At 34.5% G+C, this 23,228-nt stretch overlaps 1 protein-coding gene across 2 annotated transcripts in view; it reads right to left on the bottom strand.

Annotated features, from left to right (window-relative positions):
- Nucleotides 1-23,228, bottom strand: part of LOC124366212 (phosphatidylcholine translocator ABCB4-like) — a 61,774-nt gene that overhangs the window by 6,446 nt on the left and 32,100 nt on the right. Inside the window, exons 11-21 of one of the 2 annotated variants that reach the window (XM_046822587.1) lie at nucleotides 21,278-21,292; nucleotides 18,377-18,470; nucleotides 16,132-16,269; nucleotides 15,887-15,988; nucleotides 14,869-15,030; nucleotides 11,745-11,948; nucleotides 10,526-10,626; nucleotides 9,528-9,668; nucleotides 8,456-8,612; nucleotides 7,118-7,312; nucleotides 236-454 (exon numbers count right to left, since the gene is read on the bottom strand). In XM_046822587.1, coding sequence (XP_046678543.1) covers nucleotides 236-454; nucleotides 7,118-7,312; nucleotides 8,456-8,612; nucleotides 9,528-9,668; nucleotides 10,526-10,626; nucleotides 11,745-11,948; nucleotides 14,869-15,030; nucleotides 15,887-15,988; nucleotides 16,132-16,269; nucleotides 18,377-18,470; nucleotides 21,278-21,292 — 1,528 coding nt within the window. The remainder of the gene's footprint in view (nucleotides 1-235; nucleotides 455-7,117; nucleotides 7,313-8,455; nucleotides 8,613-9,527; nucleotides 9,669-10,525; nucleotides 10,627-11,744; nucleotides 11,949-14,868; nucleotides 15,031-15,886; nucleotides 15,989-16,131; nucleotides 16,270-18,376; nucleotides 18,471-21,277; nucleotides 21,293-23,228) is intronic. The other variant, XM_046822589.1, reaches the window with a different exon arrangement.

The following is a 23,228-nucleotide window of genomic DNA, read 5'->3' as shown; positions in this document are numbered from 1 at the left end:
TCTTCCCTTTTGTCTACATTGGGGATGTAAAAATTTTCTTTCTGTATTAGTCTGTCTGTCAATTTGTCCAGAGGACATCTCGATAATAAAATGAGCTCTAGATTTTAAATTTTGCATGGAATCTCAGCGAATCCAGTTATGTGACACATGGTGTATGGCACTTGACATACCTTAAACTGCACGTGTGGCAGGTAAATAAACTGAAATATTAACTTTCTTCTGGACATTTACTGACCTTGGGAAGTTTACTGATGAAGTCATGACACTTGGCGATGGTAGCTGCCGTGATGACCTTCGTCATGAGAGTCTCGTTGGTGAGGTTGGTTGTTTCCAAGCCAAACGCTATGTTCTCCTTGATGCTACAGTTGAATAGTGCCGGCTCCTGCGTGACCAAGCCCAGGCATGCGCGCAAATGTGGGATGTGGATCTTTTTGATATCCATGTCATCAATCATCTAAGCAGTGACATTCAGAATTGTCCATGTCACTTAAATGACAATTTTGCACTTAAATTATAAATTAGAAGTAATATAGCAAGCCAGTAAGTAATCATATCTAGCTAGATTAAAGTTGATGGTTGGTATAATGTAGAACATCACTGTTTATCAACCACTCGGTGGAATGATCAAGAGAAACTAAACTTTCTCAAACGTTCTAAAATGGACCAACTTGATCAACTTAAATTACATTGTTTTTGGTCCTCTATACGTTTTACTGTGAGATAAAGCACCTTATCTTTATTTTATATATTTTAGTGGATAAGATTAGTTCATTCTCATTTAAGATTGGATAAGATTTTCATTTTCTCAATTGAAAAAAAATTAAAGGCTGTTTCAACTTTCTTTATATCTTAGACATTAAAACTTTATATTCAAGAACATTTTAGAAGTTCAAGCTCTCTATAGACACAGAGAGGAGTCTTGATTGGAGTTAACTGGGGCTGATGATATTTTAAAGTATACAAAAATCTACTATATATTATTTTAAAAATCTTTATAAACTAATCACTTTGGTAAACTCAGTTTAATTATCTTTTTAAATTTTAAAACGGTGATTGGAAAATGGATTTTGTTTGTAAATAGCAGTGAAGTTGTAAAGACAGAAAAATTGTATTTTTATTTTTACTTTCAGAATACACTAGTCAAATTTTTACAATTAATTGATTTGAGAAACCTTAAATAAAACACTCTGTCTAAATATCACTAAATTCACTGTTGATTTCCTCAATAAAAGTTTTGTCTGAATAACCAAGTCTATTTAAATTAATCAATCTATTTATTTCATGTATATTTTGTAAGTAGTACATGTTAAATGGCAATTATTTTTAAGTTAACTAAAATTAACAAGTTCAACCGTTTTCAGCAGATTAAATTAAGGCTATATTATACTATTTACATAGTCACAATAAAATCAAAAGGTCCGAAGGGATATTGAGAATATTTGTGAGGATTGTTGGAAGTTGCTTGATCACAGTCCTTTGGAATAATGGTTTGATCTATCTAATTTACTCTTTCTCCATCGACTTGTCAATGGATTCTTAGACTGTGCAACTCTATTAGCCAAAATTGACTTCAGGATTCCAGGGTATACCAGATCCACTGAACTATTTGCTCACAACCACCAAAGGACAAATTACCTGAAGGCTAGACACATCACTAGATTACATACAGAATACAGAATACAGAATGCTTTTATTCGTGATCATTGAGAACAGAATGGCGTCAAAAAATACATTTTGTTATTTTACAAGAGTCAATTTCATTCTTCTCTAAGAACGCGAGCTCGTTCAAAGAATTCCTCCATACTATAGACTGGATCTTCCAGCAACCAGTTCCGCAGCCATTTCTTAAAGGTTCTTGCTGGAACATCCATGGTACTTGCCGGAAGAAGATTGAGAAGCTTGGCGCCGGCGTAGGATGGTTTCTTAGTGTAAGTACAGTGCGTGGTGGGCAGGGATATTGAAGTTCCTGGCAAATCTTGTTTGGTGATTGTGGATATCCATATTTCTGGTCAGGTTCTGTTGAGAGGCATAAAGCATAACCTTAAATATGTACAGGGAGAAAACAGTGAATATCTGTAGATCTCGAAATCTTTCCCTGCAGCTTTCTCTAGGTGGGAGTCCTGTCATAGCTCTTATTGCCCGCTTTTGCATTAGAAAAACACGTTGCATGTTTTGGCATGAGGATTCACCCCAAAGTATGATGCCATATCTAAGGTGGGATTCGAATAAAGCGTGGTATGACATTTTCACTGCTTTCTCTGTACAGAACGGAGTTCACTCTTTTAAGTGCAAAAATGGCAGAACCAAGTTTAAGGCACAGAGAGTCTATATGCAGATTCCATGAGAGACAGGTGTCAAGAATTATTCCCAAGTGCTTGGTAGATTCCACAATCTGAACATTGGGTGGGCCGGATACTTCTGCTTTTTTTTTTCCTAAGATGAGTTGAGTTGTCTTCTCCTCGTTGAATACCAGATCGTTCGCTATGCAATAGTCTTGGGCTACACTGATAGAAATGAAGCCAGAGATTTCTAAGGGCTCAGATGATTTGTTTGCTGGTGAGTAAAACTGTATCATCAGCGTACATTACAGTATGACTGATGCCGTCCAACTGTGCTGGAAGGTCCGCCGTAAAGAGAGCAAACAGCACTGGTCCCAGTACTGAGCCCTGGGGTACGCCTCTTTTCACTTTCTGCAACGTTGATCTCACACTTCTATTTACACCTTTGGTGGTTTCTTTTATTTCAACAGTTTTGCGTTCGATCTTTGAGGTAACTTGTGAACCAACCAAGTGCAGTGCTTGTAATTCCGAAGTCTTCAAGCTTTGCTATGATAAGATCATGATCAAGACTGTCGAATTGCCTTACTTAGATCTAGATGTGTACTTATGATAGTATTTCCGCTGTCAATTTCGTCTATCATAAAGTCCACCATTTCCACCAATGCTGTAATGGTGGATCTTCCTGGAAGGAACCCATGTTGACCTTTGATAGGTAGGTTGGTTTAATTTGCAGGTGGTTCATAAGTGAACTCAGTTACCACTCTTTCCACCACCTTAGAAAAGGTTGGAACCAATGATATTGGCCTAAAGTTTTTTATGTCATCAGTATCGCCCTTTTTGTGTAAGGGGTAGACCTTGGTAGTTTTCATCTTAGAAGGAAACACTCCTTGGGTCATTGACTTATTTACCACATGTGTTAGAGGCCCACATAGCTCTTGTTCACAGAACTTCAGCACTTTAGAGGGAATCTCATCAATTCCAAATGATGATGAGAGTCTGGTGGATCTTATAATTTTAGCCACATCTTCTTGTGTGGTTAATGGAGATTAGCAAGTGGCGTATGCACATGGTACTGTATTCTTCTCAGACGTGGGTTTTTGAGAGGGGTTTGAAGACAGCAATGTTTCCTCAGCAATATCAATAAAGTAAGAGTTAAATCGCTCCACTATGATCGATATATTGTCAACCATGTCTTCAGCTGTGTTAAGTTTCCATGAGGAGTTTTTTGGAACTATTTTTTTGAGGCCCTTTCTGTGTTTACTACCCTCCAAATTGCTTTGCTTCTGTTTGAAGATTCAGCTATGAGGTTTTCATTGGCTTCTCGTCTAATTGCTTTAAGATGGAGATCATACTGCTTTTTTCTTCTTGCTGTTTCTTTTTTTGTCCTCAGTCCCTCCCGACAAGAGAGACCGTTCGTTGGCTTCTATAAATTTTGCTCTTAACTCGTTGGCTTCATCATTATATACAACAGGTTTGTCTTTAGGTCTGGCTATTGAAGACTTATGAGGACATGTGAGGTCAAGAGCTGATGTCACAATGTTAAGAAAATTTGAGTAGGCCTCTTCCACACCCACTGCCTGGTACACCTCCTCCCATGCTTGCTCTGCAAGTAATTGTTTGAGCTTCAGTAAGTTTCCATTACTGAATTTTCTGCAGTAGACAATATTTTGTTGCTCAATGACTGATGGTATTTCGAGTGTGCACAGTTGGCCTGTGTGATCAGAAAGATGGGTATTCAGTATGTCAACCTCTATTAGATCTTGTTCAATATTAGTACATACAATATCGATTGAGGAGGAGGTATTTCGAGTGATTCTGGTCGCTGGTAAATTAAGGTCTTTTAATGTCAAAGATGGCCAGTGTCCTCGTTGAGATCAAGGAATTCTCTTGAACAACGTAGGCCGTCCACATTGATGTCTCCCAAAATGCAGGACAGCATCACTACCCAAAGGAAATTCTTCCATGGCCTCTGACAGAAGATTTAGAGCTTCTTCTAATGGGGGCACTTGGTGGGCGATACACACCCAAAAGGTATAAGCACATTCCATATCCTAGGTTTATTTTCACTGCTGCCATTTCGCAAGTGAGTTTCTGTGCTGGTGCCTTTTAGGTTGACCATTTGCACTTTGCTTTTCATGGATTTTCTGAGCGAATATGGCAACACCCCCTTTTTTATGATGACTTCTACTGAAATTGCTTGTCAACGTGTAATTTAGGAGGTTTACATTTTTCCATGGATGTTTTGTCAAGACCGTGTTCAGTAAGAACCAAGAAATCTGGTTTTAAGTCGGCGAGAGACAGTGATTTAGACGGTCAACCTTGTTGCTTAGACGGTCTATATTCTGATGGAAGATCACTAAGGGTTTCTTTGGAGAGAGCCTCTGGAGATTTTTTCGTTCTGTTAGACAAGAGGTTTGTGTTCTGATGCAGTAACTTGAGGGCGTTATTGTTTGCTATTTTAATTTTCTTTCTAGTTGGCCTTGTTCTAAAAAAGAAATATTTTCTTCTGGAGAGTTTTTTGTATGGTCTATGGAGAGTTGCCCATCGACATGTTCATTGGTGTTTTGGTTTGTGGGATCGTTCTCATGAGAGTTCTTGTCAAAAGGGGTAAGTATTTTTTGTGTTTATTATTTTGTAGTGTTCAATATGCTTTGAGAAGAATTCTTCTACAGATTCGTTTGTGTCCTCTAGGTATTGCTGTAGATGGGGGGGGGTTTACAAAGCTTTAATCCTGTTTGTATTAATTCCACATTTTGGTTTGAAAGACAATTCTGCTCCGCAGTTGTGTTCATTGTGTGTTGAGCTTTACCTCTTGCTACTTTGCATGACACGCTGTAGGTGTTTTTCCTCTTCTTGTTTCCTACATTAGGCTTTACAATGGAATTGACAGGATATGATATTTTAGGTCTTGTGTTTTCTAGTGCTTTTATGATCCCAGATAATTCTTCGTTCTGCAGTTTAGTATGAGGTTGTCTAACTAACTCTCCTGTGGGCTCTGTTGTAATTTCCGATCTGAGGTTGTAGCAATTCATATTTCCAAACTCAGTGGGAGTTAATGTGTCCAGGTGTTTTTTGACTTTCCATTTTTTCTTGCATTGCTTTCATTTGTTGTTCTACTTGGTCTTAAATACATAGGGTTGGTAACTGTGTTCCAGGTGAAGCGGACTCTTCCAGGATAAATTATAAATATTTAAAATAAAGGTAATGGCTTGCCTCCCTATATAACAGTCACAAATACAAAGTCTCTATGTTGCTCTCCTGTTTGTCTTGTTACCTTTGTCCATTAAAGTTAGCTGTCTATATATTATTGATTGTATATTACTGTTACTACATATTTACTTTTTGTTGTTATATGTCAAATTATTATTTTGGTCTAAATTGTTATGATCATTGTATTTAGTCATCCACTACTTGTTATACTATATTAGTATTGCCGTTGGAAATAAAATAAAATAAAAAAAAAAAAACTCTTACATATACACATAGATCATAGGGAAGCCTATTATGTATTAAAATACAGATATAGTAAAAGGCTTCCTCTCATAATCACTTGTAACATGACCAATGACAGCTAGCCTCTCATTAAAAGTATACATATCCAAGTTTGAAACTAATCAGTAAACAAACACCAGCAAGCAAACTAAAGGGTGTTAGATTAAAATTACCTTGATTATTCATGTTTTTTGACACAGAAATCGAAATTTACAAACAATAATTTCCAGTCTCTATGATGATAACAATGGATACAAATACAATGCGTTCGAACCAAACTGCAACTTTGAAAATTCATAATTCAGAAACTAGTATACTTGTTTTGGAATGTGTGATTTCAGAATTATAAGAAAACAGGTTGTTATTAAATTAACTACTATCTTAACTTTTATTCTGGACCAGGTGGTTAAAAAACTTGGATTGATAACATTATATACCATTTTAAAGTCATTATCTTGGGTGTATACTCATAATTTATTAACCTACTATCTGAAACGTTTAATTTATAACACTGATTTAATTGAATAGGTTTTGTTTATTTACCGCTTGTTAGAATGTGCAAACCATCAGACTGCTGAGGAAAAACATGGTTGTTTCTTACTCTTGTTCCATATTGATGGTATGAACGATCAATACTAAATTAGACCATTAAGTGGTTACACTATTTGTCTTTTTTATTATAGTGTAAAATTTGACTATATATATCCCATATATCTCATAAAAATAGCGAGGCTGCACTAAAGGCACTTGATACCTGTTCGTTTGACTTGAAAGAAGTCTGGGAATGTAAAAATGCTCTGGCAGAGCTGGCTATGAATAACAGAGTAACACTCGGTTGGATGGCGGCCCATGAGGGCATTCATGGAAATGAAAAAGCAGACATCCTCGCCAAAAAGAGAGTGGAGTCCATAATGGTGGGGCCTGTACCAGGCTGTGGGATAGCTTCTCCTAGATCAGTGTAAGGAGGATATAAGACTGATATTAGGGATGTTGACAGTACATGGCCCCCTAAGGAAACGTTTTATGAGGGTGGGCCTTAGCCAGACTGACGAATGTAGACTATGCGGAGAATAGGAGGAATCAGCGGAGCATATTTGGTTAAATTGTCCTGCCATATCAAAAATTCGGAAAAGATTCCTGGCAGCATATCTCCTCAGCCCCAAGGACATCAGAGAACAGGGGCCCTCAAATCTGATCGGCTTCTGTAGGCGTTTCAGATTCTGAGGACACAAATATAAGTAAGGGAGGCGCAAAGGTCCTTTTTAGGACTTAGTACGGGGACAAACCATCGTTTTCCTTCAGGATTAAAAAAAAATACCATAAATTCCTCAGTTACTTTTACTCACAATCGTTCCACTGAAGGGATCGTAGAAACGTTCCATGAGGGCGACCACTGTGCTCTTGCCGCAGCCTGACTCTCCGACTAGTGCAAGGGTTTCTCCTGGCTTCACAGAGAATGTCAGATTCTTCAGTATGATCGTCTCGGGTCTGGCGGGGTAGCTGAACCTCACCCGCTCAAACACTACGTGTCCTTTTATTTCCTGAACAGTTATTGAAGCAAACATAACATCTTAGTAATTATTGCTAGTTACTGTATATTACTATTTTATATTGTACATTTAATATTGGCATATCCCATCTTACAGTTTTAGCTTATTAAAAGTCTTTGGTATTGTATATAACTGGTATATAAGTATAATGCATTGATGTTTAATGTTATAAAAGTAACTTCTATTTGTGACTATACTATGATATTGTACTCAGAAAATTGTCTTGATAATTATTTAGTAACAACCTTGTTACAGTTGTTTGTGAATGACAGTTAATACACTTTTAAGAAATTTGGAAGAATTTTTCGGTTTGAAATAGAGCTAATCTATAGGCAATGGAATATCTGCACTTACAGAACAAAATTAAAAATGGTTTAAAATAGGGTTGGATGGAGTAGCCCATTGAAAAAGCAAGTTCTGATTCTGGAAGGGTGGTGGTTGTGCTGTTTTGTGTTCATAGCCACCACCAGTACAAGTATTGTGTCGGCAATATAAAGTCAAGTCATTCGCTTCTTGGTAAGCTTTCAAGATAGCTAATATAATTTGAAATTCGGCAGCGTGAATAAACATGGTGTAATCCATAGTCTGTTGGTGAAAAACTTAAATTCTGCAGACATCTTTGAACTTATAGTAGTACAATGGTGGGAGAAAACAGTCCCACCTGTAGGAAAACACATACAGTTGTCCATGATAAAAAGACACGAAAACTGTATTTTTTCGCAACATGAATTCATCGCAAAATAAAGGGAATTTTAAAATAAAAGAAAATAATTGGTTCAAAATTACAGAATTACCCTACTTTTTCATCAGATACCATGGACAATTTTGAACAAAGTTGTAGCTCAGAGGGGCAGAATAGTAAAATCAGAACACTGAAAAGCCCTTTATCAATATTAAAAATACCTTATTAAATGTTGAACATTTAAAAAGTCAGTATATAGGAAAGTAGTTTTTGAGTGTTGTATATGGCCAGAGGGCCGTAGTAAAATATCTCTGTGGCTTTTAAATATTATGACAATACTTGTATTACTTCTTGTAAATTCGTACACAGTAAGGATAAAAAATTCAGAGCAAAAGATGCCCTGAAGGTTAGTTACAAACAGGAAATGAAGCTACTAAACAATTTTATCTTACTGGCTTCTCTCCCTCTTCAGAACCGCTGTCGATCTCAGACTTCCTGTCAATGAGCTGGAACATCCTGGAGGCTGCAAGCTTAGCCCGGGTGAAGTCCTGGACGTAAGCACAGGCTGTGCCAACCATTGCGGCACATAACGTTAGGGCGAAGAACACCCTGGAAACAGTAACAAAAAACTGAATAGTAATTTCTGTGGCTTGCTTACAGAATTCTGGAATATTATTGCTTTTTTCACGATATATCACTGAAAGAAATAGTAGTAACACAAAATTAAACTCTTAATTTGCACAATGGAACATTGCAATTTTTCGTGTACACCAATTATATTTATAACATGTCAATAATTTAACATTAATCAACAAATAATTATTAGCAAGTATGTGCGAAGCTTTTATTCAAGTAGTCTTGAGAACTTTGTGCAAACTGTAAAGGCCTTTCCGACCAGATAACATCTCAATTTTGTCGTGAATACTGCTACACTTAAACCTGTGTTTATTTCAAGAGGCAAAGGCAATCCAGACCCACAAGTCACACTGAGGTTAGTAAATAGGACTGGGTCAAGAGGATATCTTAGTGACGTGCTATATCCTTCAATGGTAATTCCTAGGTCTGGGCCTCGGGTGATACTGTGAATAGTGTTCCAATTAGACTCATGTGATATAAATAATTTAGAACCAAAGTAGAGAATAGAATTTTGAAAATTGTATGTCTTTTATTGTTACTATTTGAAATTACTATAACTTGAAATTCTAAACTATATCACATGTCATATTATTGTACTCAGTTTGTTTATAAAGGATTTACTCAACGATTTTCTCGTTGCTGTCATGGTTGCTCATAAGAACGATTTAAAGATTTTCGCTAATGCACAGTCAAATCCCACGGAGTGACGTGCACTTTCATGAACTAGATATTGCTTATGTAGAAATGAAGCCTCTTGCAAACTTTAAGTCATACATTTTGGCAGCTCCTCAAATGATAGGCTTCGCTAACGCTCAGCCAATAGCAAAAGAGAAGGCTTGAAGATGATTTATCTTGACAGTGACTCTAATATACTCGTATATAGCCTACCTGCAGACTCCGATAGCAGTGGTCTCTCCCTCGCTGATAAGATGGGCTCCCAGGCGGAACGCACAAGCAAACATCCAGTGTATGGTGGCTTGGGAGAGAGCGAATATAATACCAAATACCACAGCCTGTTTCTTCCCCTCCCTGAACAAGCCAAGTCCAAAGCACAACTTTTCATCTGCCAATGATTACTCAAACATGGATTTTAAAAGCACTAACAAGTTTTCATCTAAATTTAAAATTCATCTTTTACATTTTGTAAAATTTGAAAAGTTGTCATATATACAAGACATATGTACAAGAATAACATTTAATAACCTAGCATGAAAAAAATTATAATTTGAGAAATTTTTCTTGATTATCTTTTAAAATAGCTATTTGATAAGGTTGTATTTGAAAAAAGTGGTGGATGAGAAGGATTTGGAACAAAAGTCTTTTTTGAAACTTAAATAGATTAGAAACGTGCAAGCTATAAAATTTTATAAGCAGATATTAATAATTCATTTTTGAATTATTTTTTATGAGGAACGGATTTTGATTTATAAATTTAATTAAGTTTACCTTGTTTTTATTTAATAATTGTGCTAAATTATTAGTTACATTATAATTATTAGTTATTAATCAACAGTACCTATTTACATATTTTATAAGTAGTTTAATAAATTGTATCAATGATCAATGTTTTGTAATGATCTGTGCGCCCAGAAGGACAATTCCCTATCAGTCCTTTTCAATGCTGATTTCATCGAGTGGTTTCAAACTAACCCTCAGAATATTCTGGAAAATGTACTGTAGATAACAACAATAATGTTACATAAAAAGAGAGTGGAGGGAGAAGATCAAAGTGAGAATTTTAGAAAAAGTAGGGTAAGGGAGTTAGAAAGTGATTAAAGGGAATGAGAAGATGGTGGAATACAGACATGTATATAGATTAGGTGGTGAAATTTCCAAGCATGTTAGTGTAAAATACTTAGAATAAAGATGATGCTATTTGTACTTACTGGAATGGCAATGCGAGATATTTCATGTAAAGCTTAACAAATCTTCCTTCACAGCCCAGAATCTGGACTGTCCGAATATGCTGTACACACTCCGATGCCAACTAAAAACATTACAATTTATCTTGTAAAACGTAATCAGTCAGTATAGTACAAGTATACGTAAGAAAATAGAGAATATTTCAGTGAAATAAAAAAAAATAAAGTAGGCCACAGAAATAAACGTGGTCCTAAATTGCCTCATGATGCCATAGTCATTGAGACACTTCTTGAAAAGAAATACAATTTTAATGTTTACGCCATGCTCATGTGCAAAGAATGGTTGAAATCAAGGAGTTACTGATTTCTTCATCACTTTTAAAGTGTAGTCCTCCCTTTGAAAGTTCTTCAGTTTTTGCAACAGGTAAAAGTGACCATATGCTAGGACGGGACTGTGTGGGGACAATCATGTTTTATTAAAATTATGCCAGTCAGATCACATTTTGTTAGCCGCATAAAGGTAAGCAGTGTCAATGCTGGAGAGTTCCTGTGGACACCTCTTCATGTGTCTTGTTTTCAATAAAGTTTGGTTTGGTAATTTCAAAACTTCTATCACATTAAAAATCTTAGTAATGCATTGAAATTTTGTCTTGTAGACGTATTGTTCATTGCAGCTATAATAAAAACTGATGACCATATTAAATACGGATTTAATAGCATTTATCTCAATGCGTTATTTACTATGTTATTCTAAGTAATTATATTTTACCAACTGATGAACTGGACTTTTGGAATGCCACCTAATCATTACATAGATTGACAAAATAAAGTATAAAATGCACTAAAACTGAAATTACATCCACTTAAACACATAATTAGAAATATATTCCAACATTGATTTACATATTTTATAATTAAAATATTAAAGTAACACACCACAAGTTTTCAGAAAGTAGAATAAAAAACATCAGTAGTTGCAAACAATAATATTGCAAGTAGATGTGGTAAGAAATAAATGAGATAATCCAATGGTCATAATTGTTGGTTAAAAATATGTAATCAGTCATCAAGGACATAACTACAAGTGGTTTTTATGGAACCTAGTTAGCAATAACAGAAGAATCCAATTCTTTCTCCAAAAGTACTTCGCCTCTGCCTAGCTCTTTTAAAACTTTCACCAACCTCATGGTGTGTCTAGTTCTCTAGACTTTGTATTATTTTAAATTCAGAAGAGCCATAGTACCTTGCCAGCTTTGTCCATCAGTTTGGTGTCTCTGAGCTGAGAGCTCCGCAGTACTACCACCTCTTGGTAGGAGCAGGCTATCAGTATCGGCATGGTAAACACCAGCAGCATCGCCAGCTGCCAGCCGAACAGGAAGGCTATCAGGGTGCCTAGGCTGATCATCACAAACGAACCGATGACATGACCCGCCCTCTGGCCTGCTGCCTAGAATAAGAGACTTATAGTAAACAACTACAGGGAAATTACAATTTTAAGAACTAGGGTTATCTTGCAAGCTAGGAGTATCTGACACCACATGTTACATAACAGGGTTTTTTGAGGTTACATGCAAAATTAGGTCTACACCTCATTTCATTCTCACTCACATTTTGTCCCTCGAGCTAAGTTTCATAGCAGTGTTTAAATAATAAATTTTTCTTGTGAGCTAGGGAGGGCGCCCCAATGCAAGAGTGCACTGAAATAAAATGTTGTCATCGTCTTTTAACACTTACTTTCCACTCTATTATTTTCATTATTACTCTATGAATAAGCTACCTGTGTTGATATGTCACATGCTAAAATCTTATTTGATTGTACTCTGTTTGTTTACAAATTTATTTATTCTGCTATTTTCTCATTGCCATTATGGTTTTACATGGGACCAATATAAAACTATTTGCTAGTGCTCAGCCATTTGTCATGCACTATAACGAATTTGCTTGTTTTAAAGGTATCATGCAAACAGACAGAAAAATAATAAAATTCGCTAATGCTCAACCAATAATTCAATAATAATAGTAATTTTCAGGAACACATCACAGTGCCTCATTGTTTGATAGGTTTTTGTTCTTCAGGGGAGGGTTTTGAGGATTCTTTAAGGAGGGGGCTTGAGCATTCTTTAAGAAGGGGTTCTGGCTGCACTCTTGGCGCTCCCATCCACCTCAAGTAACATTCAGTACGGTTTATATTTAAGTGCCAGACATGTAGCTTAGTTGTAAATTGGAATGATCTATCACTCCCATAATATAAATCAATCTTTAGAATTGGACCAAACATTACAGTTCGTTTGTATATAACTAAAAGTTCATTCCTTCACTTCATCATCATAAAAAGCCTTAAACCCCTTAAATCACATAGAACTGGAGGGCTGTATACTCTGTGAAAGGTGTTCATTGGCAAATATAAAGTGAAAGTAATTTAATACAACAAAACTATTGAAATGGCGAAAAAAGGTAAAAAACTGTGCTGATGATGAGTGTTATACATTTAAAGCATAAAGAATTTTATTTGTAATATCACTTGGCTTTCTTAAAATATAAATTTTTAATTTCAAGCTGAAAAATTTAGAATTTTTTAGGATATATTTAACTTATAAAATATTATTGACAACTTCCTAGATTTGTTTGGAATAATTATTTGTTTCTTTTAAATATAGTATTTTATTTGTGAGATCTCATAAACTCTTTATTGCAATAAAATTATATATATATATATATATATATATATATATATATATATATATATATATACACCGCTATATATATATTTACAACCGCCTAGGACATTGCCATACGATGGGAGGGGAACATTTTGAACACTTACTTTGATCACAGGTACTTAAAAATTGGTGTTTACTTGTAATACTTAATAATTTACATTGTTCAATTGTTTTAAAATTCAAATAGCTATAACTACTGAATGAATCCACCTTTTGAAGTCCGGTTTGCGGCATTGTAATCTGCTAAGTAAGACCTTTAATTCGATACCAAACTTGACCTATGCTGCTATTTAAGAATTTTGTCTGACTCCTTGTGGACCGTCCCCCAAAGGGATTATCCGGTCGGTAATTGGGCAGATGTGTGCGTTACTATCACCAGTAAGCATGTGTGAACTTTGGTATTTCTTTCTATTGTGGTTCAAAAATTAAAAAAAGAGGTTCCAGACTTAATTGACACCCTGTATATATATATAGATAACCCTATATAACCCTATAAGTGGAGTTAATAACATAACAAATTATCATAATGTAAACCCCTTCCCCATTATACTAGCTACTACCATAATAATGGTAAAAAATAATTCTTTTCAATTACGTTCTTTTGTTTTTGTATGCATAGAAGCAGGTTAAATGTTTATAATTTTAGCTCACATCACTTTTAGCTCTGATGATTTCGAGGGTATCTTGCAAATATATATATATATATATATATATATATATATATATATATATATATATATATATATATATAGATAACCCTATAAGTGGAGTTAATAACATAACAAATTATTATAATGTAAACCCCTTCCCCATTATACTAGCTACTACCATAATAATGGTAAAAAATAATTCTTTTCAATTACGTTCTTTTGTTTTTGTATGCATAGAAGCAGGTTAAATGTTTATAATTTTAGCTCACATCATTTTTAGCTCTGATGATTTCGAGAGTATCTTGCAAAACATGTAAATTGATCTCAATTTATTTCAAACTTTAGTCACTTTTTTGAGTACAGTTCAAGTCAATTTAAAATGATCTTATATATTCAATTATTATAAGTTTTGACCTAACAGACTGTAAAAGAAAAACTGTAAACCTCACAGTCTAAAGAAATTGAATGGAGATAAACAACACATAAATGGAGTACTAGAACAGTAAACGATCTGATTCTGAACAGCAAGTGAAAAACTTGCATTTCATTTGGAGTCTTAACTTCACTCTAGATTGGCTTGTCTTATGAGTTCTGAGAAAATTATTAAAGCAATGGCTATGAATCCATGGTTGATCTGTTTAGAAACGTATTCAGTGCTTAATTTAGATAATTATGTTAACTAAATTCAAATAAATGATATTTCGTTGTTTTGTATTTTATTTCAAATATAAAATTAATAAATAAATACAATACCATTAAAATAAAACTGTCACTCAACAATTTGTTTAATTGTTCATAGAGTAGTGAAAGTTCATCTGTCTGGAAAAATATTGTTTTTCAATGTTGTTAACTTTTTTCCATTGTTCACTGTTAATGATGAAATTTGACGTAAAACATATCAAGAAATTATTTTGAAGTTAATAACGGCGCATTTTTAATATAGATTAATATGTCCTTCTTAATTGAGATGTAAATTACTGCAATTGAATGTTCAGACCCCTTTGATGAGAGGAGCATCGCGGTCCAGACGTGTGAGGAGGTTGCCGGTGGAGTTCTTGCTGAAGTCGAACCAAGCCATCGGCTGTGTCAGAATGTTGGTGAAGGCCAACATGCGAATCCGCATCACCAACTTCTCTGCAGCCATCTCCATGTTAATTGTCTGCAGCAGATAAAATACAAATCCTTTTGTGTTTTATGAATTAATTAAAAAGTACACTCTAAAGCAAGGTCGGAGGCCCTAGGCAAAATACCCTGTTACCACCTCTCCACAAAAAAATTCTAAAAAAACACAAACATTTTACCACGGCATGTTTTTAAACATAATGGGACTTTAATTTTACTGGTACAACGGAATATTTCGTTGTTTTGTATTTAATTTCAAATATAACATTAATGAATAAATACAAAAAATGTCTTTTCCATTTCAGAAGAAAGAACTTTATTCCCAAGACTACACAGGGGACTTGTGTATCTAATTTATTTTATTGCACTTAAATCTATGGTTTGGGCTGTCTTATTCTATTGTTATATTGTTAGAGTGAATAGTCTTTCAAGTTTTTCTTGAATTATTTTTGAACAAATTAAAGTTCTTATTAACGTTAATTAAAGTTATGTATTTTATTTATTTTATTTTAATAAACTGCTCACCATTCAATAACAGACAGTGTAAAGTCAATTAAATTTTTATAGTGAAGAACCAATTCGAGGTTACCTAGTTTGCCTAAAGTAGATAGCTGCACATGAGTAAACCTTTCTTCAATTTTTTTCAAACAACTCTCATTTGTGAAAAGGAGTGATTGGGCATTCTGCAATACTGTTCTGGCATTACCCTTGTGCAAATAATATTTTACATGGCCAAAAGAAATACTGAAATCTTTGGATGGTGGATAAATTGTAGTAGTAGTATAATTCAAATATCAGCTTATATCCAGAGGGCACTGGATATTATGTATTACATTGTGTATGATAACCTGTTGTAAGTATAGGGAAACATCCCTTAATCATATTTTGCGTACCTGTGATGAAGTACTGACGGCGGAAACTATGGCCAACAATCCAAACATTGCAGACCACAGTAGAGCTGTATGTACCAACTCATCCCCTTGCAGTGAGAAAACCTGTCAACAGAAAACATCACTTAACTTTATTTGCTACTGTTGGTGTAAAAAAGGCAGACAAAGAAAAATAAGTTATTTAGTTGTTTTGTTTGAAATAATATTGCTTACTCATAAAGGCAAGTTACAACTCATTGAATACTCACAGCAAACACTTCACCGTAAAAGAAGGCGTAGATGGGAGTCACTGCTCCGTTGACAACACAGGCTAACAAGCCGAAGAACAGCCAACCCCACTCGGGCCGGTTGAGTTGTACCAAAGTAAAAACTCCCACATCTCGTTCCTGCAAATACACCGCTAGTGTTCAAAACTTCTAAGGATAAAACTTTAAACTTTTCTTGTTCAAGCTAGTTTTTCAGTTGACGAATCCATCATATTGTAAACAATGACGTAGAATTAAGCTATAAGTATCTGAAGTGACGTAGGATCAAGCTATAAATATCTAAACCAAGATCTCCATAGTACTATCCAAGAATATAAGAGAAACCATATAAATAATAAAGAAAGAAAATTAAACTAACAAAGAAGTGAAGGAAACAGGTTTTTTCCGGATATTTGCCATCATTCAGTGATACAAAAAGTCAGTAACACTACGTTTTGAGATCTGCAATCTGATCTATCCTTCAGGTAAATAACTAATCTAACACATAATTATAAACTAGGTTAAAATAAAACAAATCAAACCAGAGCGTTGTGACACGCGTAAGTCAGGAATCACAACCACCATGTTATGTGTCAACTTCACTAACTCTAAAACATGCACTTAATAACAAGCTAAACACAGCTCTAATTATCCAAACTAAACTACAAAGTACAGGTCACAATATGTCTGCATTTGCCGACTAACCACCTACGACTAATTTACCTGAAGAAGAGATACTGATTTTTTGTATCACTGAACGATGGCAAATGTCCGGAAAAATCATGTTTCCTTCACAATCCTTCCATTGTCAGAAACAAAATTTAAACAAAGATACAAAGAAGATTATATGAAAGCATTAAAAAGCTGGCAGCATTCGATAAAGAAGTCATATTGATTACGGATTTGTCATAATAGTAAATAATTGGTAACCCATAGCCAACAATGCTTTTAGCTCCGTCTCTTTCAACTCACTTGTATAAGCAGTTGTATTTGAATGGCGGTACAATTTGTGTGTTGACTGAAGTTGGCTCTCAAGAGCGAGGCAAAAATATTTTAAGAATTTAATTGTGTCAACAATGTTTCAATACAATGTCAACCAGAAAACTTATATGATAGTCATGACACCAGGCGTGTAATCTTAAGAACTAAGATTAAAATCAAGCCCTTGGGAAATACAATAATGTGGCAAACACTTTTTGCCACAATAGCAGTTCTGTTTGGCAATTTGAAGAAAGCTTTGTCGTTCAAGTTAAGTCCGGACACCAGAGAATATTGAATAAGTAACAAGAGTTGCGAGAGCCAGCCAATCCTCAGCGGCCGGCTTGTAAAGAAGCTGCTGCTTTGAGCATGTCTGGTCGCTCGCTAAGACGAATATTGCGTTTTGATCTGCATTTACGCCCATATAAAATGGCTACTGTCCAGCAGCTAAAGCCTAATGATTATGCAATGTGGAAAGCATTAGCAGAGCCAATGATGTCTGATGAAAAAAGTTAATGATAAGTGACAAAGTACATTTCCATCTACTGTTATGTTAATAAACACAACTTTCGTTATTGGTCTGCTATAAATCCTCAATAACTGCATGTACGTCCTCTGTACTGTCCCAAAGTTACTGTGTGGTGTGGTGTATCATAAAGTTGTGCCATCTTGTTATATTCCTTTAAAAAGCGTGGTCGAATAATTAGGGGCACATCGCAACGTTATCTGTTGATGTTACATAACTTCCTGATCTCTGAACTTCAGAGAAATTATTTAGTGCGCAAGAGGATGTGGTTCCAGCAAAATGAGGTGATGAATTTCTTGAGGGGCAAGTTTAATGGCCGATTCATTTCGCGTTTTGGGAACATCGCATGGCCACCTCGCTCTCCAGACCTTAGAATTTGTGATTTTTTTCTTGTGGGGGTCCTTAAAGGAAGGGTTTACACAAACAAGCCCCACACACTGGATGAGTTGAAAATGGCCATAAGCCAAAAAGTCGCAAAAATTACTCCTGCAACATTAGACAGCTTCAGTGCAAGACCGGAAGACTGCATGGTCAAAGACGGACATAATTTAAAGGACGTCATATTTAGATCTTAAAGTGATCAATTTAGTTGGTTTGATGTTATTCTTATTAATTTACATAAATACATCTCGTATAACTTTTGATTTTTGTGTGTTTTTTTAACATTTTATAACCATCAGGCCTTTTTGCCACACCCTGTACTTGAGTTTATTTTAATATTTGTTATACGATTATAATAATTACCTTATTGGGCTCCTCTATGACTGGAGCTGTTGGTATAACTGGTCCGGCTGCAGCTCCTCCCCTGTCTCTAGGCGTGTAACCTGAACTTCCTTGCCTATAAAAAATAATTGATATACTTAAGAAAAAAAAGAAATAGGAAAACACTCCATTTAAAAATTTCCATCGTATGCCTTAAATCATTATACAAACAATTAGATAGAAAAAATGTATTTATGTTAGAAGTTCAAAACACAGGAGGATAGATAATAGGATTTCTAATAGAAGTTGAAGGAATAACTCATTTCTCAGGCTCATGATGCAAAGTAACAATTTAGAGGACCAAAAAAAAAAATAGTGAATGTACATATTTTCAGTGGAACATTGATAACTATTTACAAAGCAAATATCTCGAGTGTATTTGTTCACAAAGTTTAATTTCATATTTTTTCTAAATCTATGTTTGACCTCTTTTTATAAAAAAACCAACCTTAAATGATTAAAAAGTAAATAATCTTTTTACAAACATTTTACTTTTAAAGTAAAATACTTGATAAAGGCATTTAAAAAATTTGACTCTTATATTTAATTTTGTCGCCTTTTTCCATAAATAAAGTTCTGGTATTGGAATGTAAAAAAATCTAAATCCACTTTTAAATACACTTTAAACTTAAGTTTATTTCCCAAAACTGCTACGCATTGCAGTTTAGTTCTAAAAAATACAACAAATGTTCATTTTCAAAAGCAGCAAAATATTCTCTGATGTTGATTGTGCAAAATTTATATCTAACTCAAAAAGTATTATTACCTAGGTACTTTCACATAACGTTTTAATATATTTCATCAATGGTTTCTTTTTGGGATAAAAATTTCATTGGTTGGCTCTCCTGCTAAATAATAAACAGCTGACTGGCCTCCATATAAACAAAAACATCTGTTTAGTCTCAAAATTATGTTTTTTTGTAAACAAGTAGTAAAGTGGGATATATTAATTTATTGTTTACATTTTAAGAATTGAGTTCTGTGAAATTATGTTTACTAACTAATTTGATATTTCAGTCTTTATTGCAATTAAATCAGGGAAGCCAGATTACATTTTTCTACTTTTTACCACAACTCTCAATAAAAAAACAAGGAAACTTACAAAAATCTGCATTCAACATAAGTTATAGAATAAGAAATAACTGTTTTTATCTCAGTAATAAAAAGCTATACAAAATAAAACGATTCTACAACAATTTTGGAGTTTAAAAAATTAATTGCGGTGAATCTCAAAATCATTACATAGGCCAGACAAGTAGAAATTTCAAATATACGGTATAAGGAACATTATAGAAGCTTATGGAAGCTTATATTAGCTTTAAAATCAAACAACACAACTAGTATGAAATCTACTTTTGCTAAATATATTTTGCAAACAGGTCATAATCATAAAACTATGGAGAAAAACATAGAAATTATCGAGTTAAAAAAAGTGAGAACGCATAAATACTTTAAAGAATAATTTACACATGTATTTAAATTATAAAAGGATACGGTTAATACGTTAAATGCAGTATATAAAAGATTCAAAATTTGAACAAATAACAACATTTAGAAATTAATCTTGAAAGTAGACTTTACCAACGAATATTTATTACATTTATCACCATATGTGCTATTATTTTTATTTCTTTATAGTTTATTTTGGGGTTATGTTACTGTAACCATGGCAGGAATGCCAAAACGTGTGTCAGAAATAAAAAATTATGAAGGGGTACTCTATTACTTTATATTTATTATAGTCGTCTTATACTGTGAATTAGAAACTTATATAGTGAACATTTTATTTAAAATAGAATTGTCTTTGAGCTACCTGCATTTGGCTGTATAGCTTTATTATGTATACTGTACAAGTGTTAAAAGTTGTTTGAGACTAAAATAGTTTGACAAAAAGAGTTCCATTTAGTCGCAACAGCTAATGTAAAAGGGTTTAACTGTGTGTTGACCGTTAAATAAGTCTTTTAAACATTTAGAGATCCCTTAGAATAAATCATGGAGGTTTACGTGAGCTTCGTAATCACTTATAATTTGTTTCCAGAAACACGAAGTAGTGTAAAGAGATTTCATGTTATTTTATTATCAAGGCTCCACTACAATTAGAAAATAATATAAAGATTATCCCTCGAAGGCAAATGCAATAGTTACTTTCAAATGCAGTGTGAAGTTTTAATATAATGGAATGTGTTCTAATAAAGGAAGAAATTGACTACAAATAAACCAGTGGCGTATAAAGTTTTAATTTTGGAGAGGGGCTTGACTCATCTAGGGATATGGAATATCCTAGAGTGTACACAGGCTCCATTGAGAAAATTTTATTGAATACATTTTAAATATATTTGTATGAAAATTCTGATTGTAATTAAAAAAAAAAAAACGCATGCGGTTTTAAAGCTATACTTAAAAATTAAGTAATGTATAAAAGCAATGTATACCTTCATCCGTGTAGTATGGATATCAGAACATTCTAAATTTAAATTCTTTCACAACAATAAATTTAATTTAATATTTTCATTAAATTTGTATGTAAATCTATATGAAAAGGTTCCAATAATAAACACTCTATATGACTTTAATCAGAACGTTAAACATGCTATGTTACAATGGGAATTTCTCTACCCCATGACATTGCTTGTATTTCATTATTTAAAAAAGAAACAGATTCCAAATCAAAACTGATCTCTTACACCATTCTAAGACATTATAAAATATATTGGTTTTTTATACAAGCTATTCTAATTGACCTGCCACATTATATACGCCACTGGTATAATGAAAAAGTTGAATGTCACTAAAGCTGTAATATGTTATGAAAGTTACAGGCCTATAGCAGCAAGCATGCGGATAAGGTTACGCTCAAGCTGCTCTAGGCATTGTTGTACTTACTGGGCAGTTAGCAAACTGTAACAGAAATGTCTAATACTTAAGTGAATCTCGGAGTTAATGCTTCATTACTACATCAGTGGAAGATTTAGTAATTAAAACAAGACACTAAGAATAAAGAGAGATACAAAAGAGAGATTTGCAAAACTTGTGAATAAAAAAGTTGAAACTATAACAATTTTGTTGATGAAATGTAATACTAATACATTTTCAACGTCAAGTCATCTAGATAATGTAAATTTCAAACTTTAAAATATATTATAGTTGAATAGGTTTGAAAGACATTTGATTTCTACACGGTAGACTTTTTGGGTTTATTACTTTGTAACTTGTAATACAACCCTAAATGATTTTAACTTATTATATTTTTATTTGTATCATGAGATGTCACTGGGGTATCCTTAATTAGTGTGAATGTTTTATCTTAATGCTGATAATGCAACACTTTAACTCGTTGCCGGGGAAACAGGACTTGCATTTTCAGTTTCTTTCATTCCCTTCTGCATTCTCTAATGCACGTTTCAAGACCGCCTTGTCTTTTACAATGTCGAGTCCCGCTGTGCCCACAAAGTCTTGATGTTCGGTAACCTTGATGCTACTTCTTGTCAGGTTGGTCTTCCCTCCATGATCTCACCAGAGCCCACAGGTATTTTAGTTTGGCGTTTTCTTCCAGCGCCTTTAACATTTCAGCGTTATCCCCACTGATCATTTACAACATTCGTCCTCCTTGGAGTGAGTTCCTTGTCATTTAGGCACGAGCAGTGTTGACGTCTTTCATCACGTCTTCGGGAAAGAACATCGACGCTCGGTGACTGGTTCTCGCACGATGGACCGATCCAAAGTCATATTCCTGCAGACGTTCTATCCAGCGTGCCACCTGACCTTCCGGAGACTTAAAAATCAGGAGTCCGGTGTCTATTACGTGCTGGAAGATGTTAGTAGTCCCTTTAGGACCAACAAAATATGATGTCTCGAAAGCATCCTGATATTTAGCTATTAAGTCTCTTTTCAACGTCTCTGAAAGGTGCATTATTTCAGACTGCGTTGACCGGACCTGACGCACCACCGATGATACGGCTGAGCAGCATCCCAATGCACTTCCTTTCTCAATGTGACATCTTAGTTCCAATGTGACATCCACCTTCATTACGAGTACAGGAAACCCTTTGCCAGTTAGGAATAACGTTGTAGCCACCAGGACCCACGGACAAGTTTTTCATCATCGCTCTTCATCTCTAATATTGCGCTCTGCCCTTCGTCGATTTCCTCATCTGCTTCAGTTTTTATTACGGTTTGGCTTCTAGTTGGTATCTTAATATCGGAGACTAATTGAGACTGAGCTGTACAGTTCTTCCCGGAATGCAGAATAATCCCTTCTTCACGTATAGTTACCACCTTCTTTGAATTTAGTTCGTGTCCAAAGTTGATTAGGGAATCCATTCTGAGTACAGCATTTTCCTTAATCATGTTGAAGGAAGTCTGCTCAACCTGTATTAGTTACCAAAGCGCAATGTAGGAATCAGCCTCCACCGATTAGAAAGGTAGCAGATGTTTCTTCGTAGAATTTTCCCCTTATCAGGTACAACGCTAAGGTTAAGGATAGTCATGGTGGCTCCGATGTCTATACGGATTATTTACGGCTTCCCATTCACCAAAATATTGATGAAGAAACTGTTCGTGCTCTCAGTTAACATTGCCACTATTGCCTTTATACCTGACGCCTTTAGTCCAGGTAAGTGTCTGAACCTCTTTTCTAGGTTACTGAGGTTGTTTTTTAGATTTGTGTATCCGTCTTCTAATTTGTTACCTTAGTATTTAGATTACTAACTAAAATATCTATTTTATCTTCCAAAATATTCTCGTATTATTTGTAGCTTCTAACTAACTTTATAAAATGTTTTTGTCCTCTTCTAATTTATCTTATCTTCATTAAGAATTCTCCTATTTTCTTTGA

Source organism: Homalodisca vitripennis, chromosome 7, assembly GCF_021130785.1.
Source record: "Homalodisca vitripennis isolate AUS2020 chromosome 7, UT_GWSS_2.1, whole genome shotgun sequence".
Taxonomy (NCBI): domain Eukaryota; kingdom Metazoa; phylum Arthropoda; class Insecta; order Hemiptera; family Cicadellidae; genus Homalodisca; species Homalodisca vitripennis.
This window is presented reverse-complemented; position numbering and strand designations above follow the sequence as displayed.